The following is a 14,749-nucleotide window of genomic DNA, read 5'->3' on the forward strand; positions in this document are numbered from 1 at the left end:
GAGGCTGGGGAGAGGCCGACTATTAAAGGTGAGTGTTATTTTATTAATTTCATTTTCCTTGTTTTCAGGACATGCTATTAATTATAACACATATATTAATTTGTGCAAAAGTAAATAAATAAATCCATATGTTTCAATGAAATGTAATTAAAACTCAGCTTCGCTTGGGGTCTCTTAACAGACAGACAAGCGACTCCTTTTCTGAAATCTGTAAGAAACCCTAAATCCCTTCATGTCTCCTGGGGTCTCCGATACAGTCACCCTTTTTCTCCATATGTTTATCAGCGTGGCCTTTGGTCCTTCCAAAGCCAGATCTCCACCCTCTCCATCACAGAGCCAGATCTCCGCCCTCTCCACCCTCTCCATCACAGAGCCAGATCTCCACCCTCTCCATCACAGAGCCAGATCTCCACCCTCTCCACCCTCTCCATCACAGAGCCAGATCTCCACCCTCTCCATCACAGAGCCAGATCTCCACCCTCTCCATCAGAGCCAGATCTCCACCCTCTCCATCACAGAGCCAGATCTCCACCCTCTCCATCACAGAGCCAGATCTCCACCCTCTCCACCCTCTCCATCACAGAGCCAGATCTCCACCCTCTCCATCACAGAGCCAGATCTCCACCCTCTCCACCCTCTCCATCACAGAGCCAGATCGCCACCCTCTCCATCACAGAGCCAGATCTCCACCCTCTCCATCACAGAGCCAGATCTCCACCCTCTCCATCACAGAGCCAGATCTCCACCCTCTCCATCACAGAGCCAGATCTCCGCCCTCTCCACCTTCTCCATCACAGAGCCAGATCTCCACCCCCTCCATCACAGAACCAGATCTCCACCCTCTCCATCACAGAGCCAGATCTCCACCCCTCCATCAGAGCCAGATCTCCACCCTCTCCACCCTCTCCATCACAGAGCCAGATCTCCACCCTCTCCATCACAGAGCCAGATCTCCACCCTCTCCACCCTCTCCATCACAGAGCCAGATCTCCACCCTCTCCATCACAGAGCATATTTCTCCTCTGTCAGAGCAGCGCTGCCCCTAATGACGGCGGAGGCCAGCTGGGACGGAGAGGGGCAGTGGGCTCAGGCATTAACATAATAATCCACCCGCGCTCCCATAGGCCCTCAGGCCACACAGCACATTAGCTAGGCCCCCTGTGAGGGTCCTTGCAGAAGCCGTCTTATGATTTGCCTGTCAACCTGTGGCTCTCACTGCCTGCAAGAAAAAAAAAACTGGTGTACAGCTCATAATAGAATGCACTTTGCTGCACGGTTCTCTGGTGTGAGGCTCAAAGCCTGTTGTATTTGTTAGATACAGTAAAAGTGTTATACTGGAGCAATTTGATTCTTGCTGCTGCTGACATCTTGTGAATAGAATGATCCCATTGGTCTGCAATGCAATGAATAATTAAAATACCTCACTAGTGCTGCTTTTGATCTAATGGTGCAAAAGGCGATTAGGTGCAATCTCCAGTGGTCATAAGAAGAAACAAGGCTTCTGGCACACAGCAGACTCCTAACTGCAAGCATGGCCAGCGTTGGCCACATTCAGGAACACTTCTTTACCACCATTAAGAGGAACGGAATTGCACAGTATCGATTAGTTATCAGTATATTCTGCACTGAACAAGTTTTTTACAGGGTGGCGGAGTGGCAGGGTGATGGGGTGATGGGGTGGCGGGGTAGCAGGGTGATGGGGTGATGGGGTGATGGGGTGGCGGGGTGGCAGGGTGATGGGGTGGCGGAGTAGCAGGGTGATGGGGTGATGGGGTGATGGGGTGGCGGGGTGGCAGGGTGATGGGGTGGAGGGGTGGCAGGGTGATGGGGTAGCAGGGTGATGGGGTGGAGGGGTGGCGAGGTGATGGGGTGACAAGGCGGCAGGCATCACAGCCCATGGGGAGCCCGTCCTAATTGGCGGAGAGGGCAGCTTCTGTGCCCGCCCGGCTGGAGCTCTCCCAGGACCCCCCACGCCACACGCCAATTACCGCCAATTGTGTGGCGGCTGGCTGAGATGTGGACAGCAGTCCAGCAGGAATACGTGCGCGAGAGACGGCCGGCGGAACTAAATCGTTACCGCTGGAAACCGCGCGGAGAGAGCCTTCCTGCCACGCCCCGAAACACCAACCGCGGGTCCATCTCCGCTCGCAACGGCTCGGGGGCCCTCCGACCTTTCCACCTTTCGACCTTCTGACCTTTCGACCGCGTCTCTGCGACTCCATGTGGGGGCGCAAAAGCAGGAGCAGCGAAAAGCTACAAATGAGCTTTTTTTTCAGAATTCAGGCTTTTTCCCACTTTAAGCTTCACTCAGCACAAGTCTACACCCACAGGTCTGTAACAGAAGCACAAGTCTACACCCACAGGTCTGTAACAGAAGCACAAGTCTACACCCACAGGTCTGTAACAGAAGCACAAGTCTACACCCACAGGTCTGTAACAGAAGCACAAGTCTACACCCACAGGTCTGTAACAGAAGCACAAGTCTACACCCACAGGTCTGTAACAGAAGCACAAGTCAGTACTGAGTGGGATTCCCGAGGGCATTTTCCATTCTGCTGCCCTTGTCAAACACATTCAGATCAAGGGTCACTGCTACTGCATGAAACAGGAATGTCAACATTAGCCTGTACAGGTGCAAGAGCAGTTCTGTATAATCCCCCATTTTTACCATTGGACCAGTACTGTGCTCTAGCCACTATTTTGCTCAGAAAAGGCCCTTCCTGTACATTAAGTCACTGGATTGTAATTACATAAAGTGCCAGATGACCAAGTAGGACAAGTTCTTCCACACAGCCAAGGCCAAAACATTATTTAAAAGGTATATTATTATACTATTATTAGTATTTTAACAGTCACACAACAGTCCTTGCATATGTATTTTTTGATGAAGCTAAATGAACTTTGAATTTGTACGATTCTTTTAAATTTGAAGTCAGTATCTATTCATTCGATTTTTCCCAAAATTTGACATGCCGAATGATTGCATAGTTACCATGGCCCTAGGATTAAGCACAACAAAAAAATTATGGGTAACAAGAATAATATTTAAGAAAAATTTCTACACAGTATCGGTTTCTACCACTCCAGTCCGAGCATACTGCCAGCTTGTAACATCTAGTAAAAGATCCATTCAAACAACAATAATAAAATATAAAAAATAAAACATTGCATGATTTTACATTAATAACAATCTTGACATTAATTTCAGTACCGATGCATCAGTAGCGTTACCACAACATTCAAAGTGTCATTCATCACCTATAACAGTGTGTGGGCGCACAACAGGCAAGAACATAACGCATTTATAACGATGGCTCCACTAAAGGTTTTCACTGCTACAAGCTTCAGACGGAGAAAAACACACGATACGAGTGAGTCACCCTGAGTCACTCTGAGTCAACACACTGGAGATGAAAGCCTCCTTTCAGTGGAGGGTTTGGCTCAACACGCACCTCTTCTTGTTTGCTCAGGAAAATGTTGAGGCATTGTAAAGTAATAAACAACTTTAAAAGAGAGGCCCAGCGATCAGCCGGTGATGCAGCAGACTTCCTGTTATCAGCTCTCGCATTTCTGCAGCAGACTGCAAATCCTGCAGCCCGCTTACGCCCAGAGAAGGAGTTCATTAGAAATACAAATTCTCCCAGATCGTTATTAATGGGAATTGTAGAATAAGCAATACATATTTTGTGCCCGTAAGTAATTCTCAGGTACCTTTGATCTTGGGGCCCAGCGGATGCCGCAGAGGCTTCTGGGAGTGTGCCAGAACCAGACATCTGGCTACTTTGTTATCATTGGCTGATCCGCTCCCAGGAGGCCACTCTTGTGACACCAGGCAGAGTGTGTCCTGGCAGGGAGAATTATCAGCACATTTTGAGTGGATTAGAGTTCCAAAGCGGTCCTCAAATCTCTACAGGGGGCTGGGGCACTGTCTTCCATCAGAGCTCCTGGGCTTCTTAAACAGGCTGATTTCAGATACGCACCAACGACACACTCACACTGCTCTGGAGCCAGATACACACCGATGACACACTCACACTGCTCTGGAGCCAGATACACACTCATGACACACTCACACTGCTCTGGAGTCAGATACACACTCATGACACACTCACACTGCTCTGGAGCCAGATACACACCGATGACACACTCACACTGCTCTGGAGTCAGATACACACTCATGACACACTCACACTGCTCTGGAGTCAGATACACACCGACGACACACTCACACTGCTCTGGAGCCAGATACACACCCACGACACACTCACACTGCTCTGGAGCTCCACTTTACACACATACTGGAATTAAGAGCTTTCTAAATAAAACACCCATGTGTGCAACAATCAACATTTTATAAAAGGTTTGGACAGACATGACGCTTTCCCCTCACCATCAAATAATGTCGTACTTCAAAGGAGAATCAATCACACACACGCACAGCATGTCCACAGCATCAAACAAACAAGGCGCTGCATTCTGGGTCTGTGGGGTCTTCCTGTACAATTTACTCTAGAACCCTTCGGTCTAAAATCAGCTGACTAGTGCAATGCTTGCACATCTAAATAAAAACAGTTCAGTTTAAAATAAAAACGAGTCACAGTGAAGACAAGATTGCTGCAGCGAATTCAATCTCTACTGAAGTGACAGAAATCAAGAAAAAAAATCTACAAACAGGTGAAAAGTCACTCAGAGATTCACATGTAAAACAACCAATTAGCCTTTGTCTAAATCGACAGCACTAACACTGCTCGTGCTATCTGTTCTGGCTAACTCCTTGCAGATTCCCCAAATTCTATGGGTGTATATGCTGTTAAAGAGCTACCATAGCTGCCTGCGTGAAAGCTTCTTAAAAACACTCCAATTTCCATCTTTCCATCTTCCTCAGACTCACAACTTATTTCTGTATGTAAAGGTGGCGAAACCCGTCATTAGAATGTCAGAATGTCAGCAGTTCTAATTCTAAACGTCTGTACGCAGGTGAACGAAGCAAGTGAACTGATTATTAAAGCAGGAACAATGAGCACTACAGTGAGCAGGTGAAGCAGCTGAGATACAGAAACACGTCCCCCTTCATCAGCACTGAACACAGGGCCTTGGAAATGTTCTAGAGGCCGAAGTGCTGGATTTCACATCTCTGTTCATCCCAGCCCAGCGAGATGATGGGAGGGGGGGGGCACACCTGCGTACGGTTCCCTCCTGGGGAGGGACAGGGGGCCGGACGGGGACTAGCGCATTGTTACCCTGCTCCCAGTTACACTGGAAAGCGTTTGAAGATGGCTCCCGTCCCGGGCCGTGTCGCTGTGGCCCTGTCCCACCCTCAGAATCCTCCCTTTGATCACGCAGACGTGTTTGTGTCAATAGCCACGTTAGGCGGTATAAATTATGAAGCGCTACACACAGGCTCGACACGCAGGATTCCTGCAAGGGCTCCGTGACACCGTGATCAAATGAAATTAATTTTAAATTCATGGGTTGGACAAACACAGAACCAGCAGCTCCACTCCAACGGGAGCACATCTGCTCTCAGCGCTAGACGAAGAAGACGCCACATACACAGTATTCCAGGGAAGAAAACCGAGTTTCCTCTCCCGAAGACTGTGTTCATAAAAGGAGAAGTATTCATCACTCACCGCTTTACAGAATGTACTGTACAAAGTGCACAGAAAATCATGCACCAATAAATCACTTCAATTACTGCCGTACGTGAGATTTACAATAATACAGGAAGCATCCTGCAGGAAATATTCAATTATAAATTGAATTTGTTTTTGGATGTCACTTTATATCTGAAAAGGAACCATACCCATATTTCAACACCACATCAATGCTTTGAAATTTTTTTTTTTTAAATGTTCTCCCCAATTTGTAGTGACACTGCACAACAAGAGTACAGACACAGCTTTCCTGACAACAACTGACCAGCGATCAATTTTTCGTGCTAATGCTGATGCTAACACTGATATAACTCTGATGCTAATACTGATGCTAACGCTGATGGAACTCTGATGCTAATGCTGATGCTAACTCTGATGCTAATGCTGATGCTAACACTGATATAACTCTGATGCTAATGCTGATGGAATGCTGATGCTAACGCTGATGGAACTCCGATGCTAACTCTGATGCTAATGCTGACGCTGATGGAACGCTGATGGAACGCTAATGCGGATGCTAACTCTGATGCTAACGCTGATGGAACGCTGCTGCTAACTTTGATGGAAGTCTAATACGGGCTAATTCGGCTCATGCAGATCGCAGCTTACCTCATTTCCTCCTGCAGCTTTGGTCAAAATGACGGCTGATGATACAGGTGGGGGCATACAGCCAACCGTCTGTAACCTGGGAAACGGAAAACCATGAGAACGGTGCTGGTGACATCATAAAGCCATCAGCAGCTAATCAAAACCTTGAGAACAATTATGACATCAGGTAGCCAAACACAATGATAAGCACAAGACTAGTAAGAAGTCCTTTTGTCAGAGGGAAGTGCTACACATTGATTATTTTTGTGAATGTGTATGAACATTATATCTTAACCCTGACATGTCATAAAATACTTAACAAGAAGGCTTTAGAGCAACAAGGCTGATCTGCACAAAACTAATGAAGATTTCATTCATTTTTTTGTATCAATACATAGACTACATGTCCAAAAGTATGGAGACACCTGACCGCCAACATCTCATCCAAAATTATGGGCATTAATATGGAGCTGCTCCAGTCTTTGCTGCTATAACAACCTCTGCTCTTCTGGGAAGGCTTTATACTGGATGTTGGAGCATTGCAGCAGGGATTTTCTTCCATTCCATTTGCCAGAAGAGCATTAGTGAGGTCAGGCACTGATTGGGCGATTAGGTATGGCTTGCAGTTGGCTTTCCAATTGACCATAAGGTGTTGGATGGGGTTGAGGTCAGGGCTCTGTGCAGGCCAGTCAAGTTCTTCCACACTGTTCTCAACAAAACCATTTCTCTATGGGCCTCGCTGTGTGCCCGGGGGCATTGTTATGCTGAAACAGGAAAGGGCCTCTCCCAAACTGTTGGGAAAGCACAGAATCGGCTAGAATTTCATTGTATGCTGTAGCATTAAGATGTGCCTTCACTGGAACCAAGGGGCCAAGCCCAAACCATGAGAAACAGCCCCAGACAAAGGGGTGTCCAGATACTTTTGGTCATACAGCGTAACTACATAAGTGCTCTTTAAACTTCCCTGCTGAAAGTATCTGCCAAATAAATAGTTATGTAATAAAATATTAAAACATGATTTATCAGCATAATCGTAGATTAACTGTGATTGCTAGTAAAGACAAAGCAAACATTAAAGATTAAATGTAGTATTTATGAAGACATGCCCCGTGGAGCAGTCAGGTGAAATTGAGCACCCAATAAGACTGACTGAGACCTGCATGTTTTTTTAACCACAGGTCAGAAAACGAACAGATGATAATACCAGTACCTGGAGTAGAGCATCTCGTTTCGTTTTGAAAGGAAGAGAGTATAGCAGCATATAAATGCACAGAGAGCATGTGGCATAAGTGACAGGGACAAACGCACATCCTGCAAGCTAATCGCATATTTTAAGAGAAACGAGACCCTCACATGTCCATAAGAACACTAACCCCTCTGTCTATACGGGGGAATTAAGGGCAGTGGGCCTCTGTGAAAACAGATATCCCCACAAAATCCAGGAAATCAACACTAACACGCAAATCCAAAACACACAGGCACACTATTCCGTATTTATCCGTCCCAGTGGAAAGGATAGTCCACCAGTGACTAGCATTTTTGGAATATTTCATTTCAAAATCAATAACCAAACTGCATTTCATAAATAATGTATGTGCCATTAATATATCTCCCCACATACGGACCGCACAACAGTTTTACTCTGCTTTTAGTGAATTTGCTCATATGCAGTATTTGACAGCATGACGACTAATTTCAAAAATCTGAAAACAGAAGAGATGCCAGGTTCACGCTTTTCAAGAACAGCAGAGTGCATCAAGCAGATGTCATTTCTGCAGTGGCAAAGTTCCTGTGTCATCATTACCAGTGTACCTACCCTCTTAACAGCCACTGATTAATGGAGGTTAAGGCAAGAAGCTTCAGGATGACCCATATTGCAACTGGGAAGAAGGCGAGCGTGAAAAACTGCACAAAGAGATGGAGTTTCACGTGCATTAAAGCGCTGGTCAGCTCCTGCAAAACAGACACAGGCCTGACATCACTGTGCAGTTACTGTCATGTGCTGTGAGTACAGTCATCTTCAACACCATATCACCTACATCCAGATTCAACTTAACGTTATCATCTGTTTTATATCTAATCCAGCTAAAACTATTGACATAGCAGCACCATGTGAAACAAACAATAATCAAAGTAATCAGAAAAGTCTCCCCTTCTTCATAACCCTGCCACAGGATTTAAAGGCTTATAAATATAAAGGTTTTATTAAACAGGTTGTGAACTCCAAACACTCCAAAACACATTATGAAGTGGATGGTACTGCAAGGACATGCATGTTCTTTCAGGCAAAAATATGTTTAAACAAAACTAACTTGCTGGGGGGAATGGTTTTAAGGGATAAATTCATCCGGTTAACTCTGGGCTTTTGGTGATATTGCAAAATCACCCACCTTCTGATCATATTCGGGAACATTCTATTCTATGATCTCCCATTTCTAAAAATCTATGTCTTGCCCATGATATTATGCCATTTGAAATGGGTACTAACTGGACATGTCCTCAACAATAAATGTGGGCATTTTCAATATTTCTATCATAGAAATTCTATTACAGAAGGCACTGCAAACAGGTCTCACAGAGGTGAAATGCCCTGTCAACAAATACATTTCACTCCTGAATACAAAAATGTCAATTCCACAGTTTAAAACACAACGCATATGTGGACAAAATTGATTTTATTTTTTTACCAGCTATGTGACCATGAAATTTATATGATCCACAGTTGGTTTTTTATATAGAGGAATGTGAAATCAGTATAACTGACCAAACTATGTACAAAAAATGGAGAACAGGAGTACCAATAACCAGTAAGTAAATGTAGAACCACTGACATAATAATCCACGGTATTCCATACAGTATGACTGTGTGCAAGTACTCGTGCTTGCTTAGAGTGAGGATGTGTAAATGACATGAACAGATCATTCGCCGTACCTCCGTCTTTAATGATATCCCACTGTTAAAGAATATAGCAGACACTGCAATATATGTGATGGTGATCTCCGGCTTCAATGGACCTAAGTGAAGAAGAGAGTAGAAGCATTGGCACTGAGTAAGCGCGCACGTGTAAAGCAGAACAATCAGTATAAAAGTTCAACGGAATTCGTTGCTCGCAATAATTTTTGTGCCATCTCCGTATCGTTTCATGGATAATGTTACCGTTATGCCAAGGCCGAGCTGCATTGGCTAATTAATTTACCAATGTTAGTATACATAATTAAGCCATTCCGAATATTAACATGTCATGCTACATCAGAGTAGTGTTATTGCAAATGTCCGAAGTTACCATTTTATTGTCTCAGGTTATACGGATACCAGTATGTACGGTAAGTAGCTATCGTACGTCATTAACAAGCTAGCATTCTGTAAGGATTAGCCTATGGCTTGACCTAAGGCAGGGGGGGGAGAAATTGGCCCCCGGAAGCAGTAAAACCAGTTCCCAATCTACGGAATGTGGCTCCCAACCCCCGGTCCTGCTGGCCTTTTGTACATATGCAAACATTATTTTCGCTCGCGCGACCAATGCTGGGAGAGGTGGGTACAAACCGCAGTTAAGCGGTACAAACCATATGGTACAGACCTGCACAGCACGGAAGTGATGGCGATTTCCCGTGCAACGTGTCACTAAAAGCGTGTTGTTTACATAGAATGCGCTGTCTTGCATTACTGAATTTCTTTTTAAACAACAGACATGATGAAGCTACAATTTTTTGGCGAGACAGTTATGATGTTTTAATAGGTATGCAGCTAGCAAGCCAACCCAAAAAGTAGCTAGCAAACTGATATACATTGCATTGGGATAGGATATTAGCTAGTTAGCAAGATATCTTTCTGGATAGTGTTGATGGCATCACCATTTGCAAACAGCACTTCGCAACAATGAAATTAAATGGCTGTCAATTTGTATTTAATTTGAAATCAAATGACATTTCTCCTCAACAAAAGTGTCAATACTTTTCATCACAATAATTCGCATGACTATTAAACGAGCAAGCTTTAATGAAGTTGCTGTAAAATGTCATCTTGCTAGTGCACGCTACCAAACAATTTAAGGTGCTTTCACTGTGACTGCGTTTAGATAAAGCTGAAGAGTTTTCAAGCAAGCTTGCTTGATATCACTACCAGAAACTTGCGCTTTACTGGGTGGTTTTTATACAGTTATTGGCTTTGGAGTGATGATGAAATAATGTTGCCTAGATAAATACTCAGTTAGGTGGCACTACCTAGATACAATGAATAGCACGCTAATTTGCTGTCTTGCTTGTTTTTCCATACCAACTGTCAAACTACAACAAAATACTACATAAAAAAGACATTAGCAAGTTATAGCTAGCTACTCGTTTGAACTCACCCCCTTTCACTCCAACTGAAGGTTCTAGTTTCGCAAAGGTGATAACAAGCACAATCCCGATGATAAACCATTCCTTCCGTATCCTGTCAAAAAGTGCCATACTGTATTCACGAAAATAATCGAACTGTCACCGCCCGCTCCCAGCCAGCCGAGGAACACGTTGGATACAGTACATTACTTGTGGGGAAAAACGGTCTGAAAGCGTTCAGTTATTTCCTCACTGAGCGGCGCCATTGTTATTGTAAATCTTATACTAAGCGCGCACACACTGTCACTTTTAGTTCCAATAGACTTTCTTGAAAGAGAGATTATTCATTTTTGTATTCATTTACTTGATTATGTCGGCTATATGTGTTTTGATAAAACGTGCTGAATTGGGAAAATGCTTAATGTTTGTAACGGCCCTTTCTTGCAAATATGCTAATGTAAAATGGAACATATAGTTCGTGGTTTACGGTATTAGGTGTAACAAACTACAAAGCTACTGAGAACTACGTTCTGTGTACACTACCGTACTCCATTCTCGTGGTTATGGGTAGTAAATCGTATGAAGTGGCTGTTCGTAGCCAGTGGTATATTTGAGGTAATCTACTTTTATGTCAAATTGTGTGTGTAAATAATTTTATTTTAACGGCAATCTGTACAGCAGCAGGAAACACACATTAGGCCTACACACAAATGGGGTAGTGCAGAAAGTTACCTGTAGCTGTCACTGATTGAAACTCACTTTCCTATCAAATTATCTGATATAATTCCCACTTGAGATACTGAAATAAACCAACCAGGTAAATCCAATTTTTATCTGCGAAAATACTACATCTCAATATTTCGCGTTATATGCTTTTGATTCAGCCTGAGGATTAATAACACCATAAATAATGGACATCAGTGTTGTGTATTTGGTATGTATTTCATTAATAGAACATAGTCAAACAATGCTTTCCATTTTAGACATCCTTTGTATTTGACACATTGTCTTAAATGGGATAATAGAATACCATATTGGCCTTTAGGCGTTTCTGCGTTCTGCTTGGTCATTCATTGATTGTTGATGTTGAAAGGTCTTGGTGTATTCAGTGTAAAACTCAGAGTGGAGTGCCATATATGTAATATTTGCTTTATTCTTTTCTGTTTGGTATTTTGATTGCTCAGCTCTTCTCAACCACCATCAAAATAATCAGTCTTTTCTGGACAGACCCTATACAGTACTGCTGGACCCTATACAGTACTGCTCAGAGATGGGGAAAGTGCTGGGGTCAGAAAGTAAAAGTCCTGCCGTGTTTTTCTTCCACCCATGAACTCAGCCAGCTGATTTCACAAATTAGTTCTACCCACTGGCTGACAAATTGTGCTAATTTGCAAATCCAGGTGATTGGAACAAAATGTTCAGGTGTATGTTTACTATCTGAACCTGGATTTTCCACCTCAGGCTGCTTTTCTGACAAAGCAAATGATAATGAGTCTAACCTGGATTGTGTTAATAAGTTTAAGGAAAAAATTATGAAAGAAAATAAACATGTTAGAACAACCTAAATAGGAGCCAATTGATTTACCCCTGTCTTTCATTTGGTCAAAATAAAAAATACCTCTTTTAATGCAATTGTTTGCAATGTAGCACAATAACAACATGGGAATTTTAGTCTACATAGAATGCAAAGCTATTTTAGACATTATATGGCTTAAGTGTGTGACTCTTAATACTCTTAATTACTTAGTCCCTCTAAACAGGAAAAGCACTCAATTAAGAAAAATGATGGGATTGTGATTTTGGTTGGAACGAAAACCAGCGTACACAGAGCAGTCCCAGGGCCGAGTTTGGGAACCAGTGATTTAGACAAACACCAGACTCATAATTCTGCACAGGTATTCAGTATCGCAAAGGTCAAAGGTCACAGAGTAGAACGGAAATGTACGGAACTCACATTGGTTCCTCGAGGACTCAGAGTTTGGGTGAAATAACAGCTGACAGACTGTGTGTGTGATTTCTGCCTTACAGCGAAGTGAACGTTTCCGAAAGGTTTTTTTTTTTTCATCTTAAATCATCAGTAGAGAAGGCAATTTGAGGGCAGCGCTGATTCCTGGCCTGAGCTTTATTTGACTTGCTGACAGGTGCACTGGGTCGTGCTATATTGATTTTGAGGACCTAGAGGTATATGACATCATTATAAGGATTGACCTTATCATCTATTGCCCTGCAACTCGTGAGTGTCTGTCTGTCTCTCTGAAGCCAAAGCCTCACTGAAGGACGCCGCCAGGTATGTCATTTTGATGTCAATGTTCATTTTTTTATTGACTGACCACATATTTTTCTTCATTTTTTTATTTTCTAACCAGCTGCTGCTGTTCAACAGGCTGCATAATAAAACAAAAAAAATCCACAGAAACTTGTCTGTGAGCAAAGTCATGTTATGATAGACGTTTCCAGGACATACACAGCGACAGCAATTAACACAAACTCCCTCAGGAGTGGAGTCCATGTCTGCTGTCCCTGCTTGTCATTGTCAAAATGTTTTTTCATTTTTTGCTAATACGTTTAGGAATACTGGAAAAATGAACATCTCCATTGAAATAAAATAGTCTGCACAGTAAAAACTCTAACGGTGTTAATTCAACACTAACAGATGACATTTGGTGCCAATGATGTTAGTGTTGAATTAACACTGGACAGGACTATGCTTAATCCATGTCTGGGAAACCAGTCCTATATGAATATATGAATATATTAAATCAAATATATGTAACATCCTTGAATATGTTAAACCATTACCTGATAAAAGCCTATCCCAGTTTGCATTGGGCAAGCGGCAGGAATATACCTTGGACAGTTCTCCAGTCCATCGCAGGGCTGTAAAAATAGCAAATGTTACAAACGCAGTAAAAGACGCTTAACTGCCCTTGTGGATGCCTTATTTTTTTCATTAAAAATCAGCCGTATGGAAGGTCTTTATAGCGGCTGGATGGCTGGAGTGACCAGATGCTTTCATCCTGTAGGAGGGGAAGCGTTTATCCAGTTTAGCGCTGCCTGTGCTTAAAAACATTTATACAATCCTCTTCAGCTCGATCTGTGAATGGACCAGAGAATATGGAGCGCACTGTTCTCTGATTGTGAGAAACGTGATATTTATCACTGGTCAGCTGGTACTAACTGCAGTAACTCTCAAAACAAAGACAATACCATGAGCTCAGCCTCATGGGCAATTCACTGACCTTGCTAACTAAACCATTCTCTTAAAAAGTTAATATTTTGAAATATTGTTATATTACAAAAATATAATATTAAAAATAAAATGCTAATCCAAAATATCTATCTCATGTGTTGCTATGCAACACTTCATCACCGACATGGTAATTCTGCTGTGAGCTGAAGGTACAAACATATGGCAAACGACTCAACTTCATTATCAAGCAGACAATGAAACCACAATGTGATCTTCAGCATTTGCTCTGTGAAGCTTCATTTCATTTCCGTGGCATGAAATGGTTCTGTTTGTTTCTTTAGGGGCCAGTTTGAGTGTGATATTGTTCTTTGGTGATTACGTGTCTTTTCTCCACAGCTGTATGCTTTTCTGATAACACTACATTAATGACACACAGAAATACATGTTTAAACACTGTTTATCAAAAGTATTACTACCCAGACAGTTATTTTTAATCATTATTTTACTGTTAGTTTTATAAATCAGTTATTCCCAAACTGTCGGTTGTGGCACGTAAGGTTGAAAAAATAATTTGCTTACACTTACACAACAGAATGGCACACTAGTGAAATCAAACCCTGCATAAATTACATGCACAGCAATAGTTACATTGCACATTTATTTTTACTTATGTTGAAAAAATTTGGTTTTGTAGGCCATGAGTGAGACTGCGTTTTGAGAATGACCAACGTGTTGCTAATTAAATACGCTGTGGTCCTGAAAGTTTTGGGACCACTCTTCTTAATTAAGCCCATCTAATCCAGACCAATGACAGGGTATGTGCTAATGAGCAAACTCCAAGCACATCCGAATATTGAAAATGTAATAACGAGGTCTAAATTTTATTTTTGGTGGGTTAACATATGACTGGAATTGTGCTGAAATTGCACTTTACGGGCTTCTGAGCGGGTCAGATGATTTATATGTCTTAAGATTTACTTTCAATGTGTTTCGTTGCGAA

At 42.8% G+C, this 14,749-nt stretch overlaps 1 protein-coding gene across 10 annotated transcripts in view; it reads right to left on the reverse strand.

Annotated features, from left to right (window-relative positions):
• Positions 1-10,822, reverse strand: part of slc10a7 (solute carrier family 10 member 7) — a 61,858-nt gene extending 51,036 nt beyond the window's left edge. For 8 of the 10 annotated variants that reach the window (XR_004766304.1, XR_004766305.1, XM_035427479.1 and 5 more), the window contains exons 1-4: positions 10,592-10,822; positions 9,175-9,257; positions 8,059-8,195; positions 6,264-6,339 (exon numbers count right to left, since the gene is read on the reverse strand). Coding sequence is in view for 7 of the 10 variants with exons in the window: in XM_035427479.1 (XP_035283370.1) it covers positions 6,264-6,339; positions 8,059-8,195; positions 9,175-9,257; positions 10,592-10,691 (396 nt within the window). In the remaining 3 variants the exon portion in view is untranslated. Of the gene's footprint in view, positions 1-6,263; positions 6,340-8,058; positions 8,215-9,174; positions 9,258-10,591 lie in introns of those variants that run through there. The other 2 variants (XR_004766307.1, XM_035427483.1) reach the window with 2 other exon arrangements.
• Positions 10,823-14,749: the final 3,927 nt, after the last annotated feature.

Source organism: Anguilla anguilla, chromosome 7 (genome assembly GCF_013347855.1).
Source record: "Anguilla anguilla isolate fAngAng1 chromosome 7, fAngAng1.pri, whole genome shotgun sequence".
Lineage (NCBI taxonomy): Eukaryota > Metazoa > Chordata > Actinopteri > Anguilliformes > Anguillidae > Anguilla > Anguilla anguilla.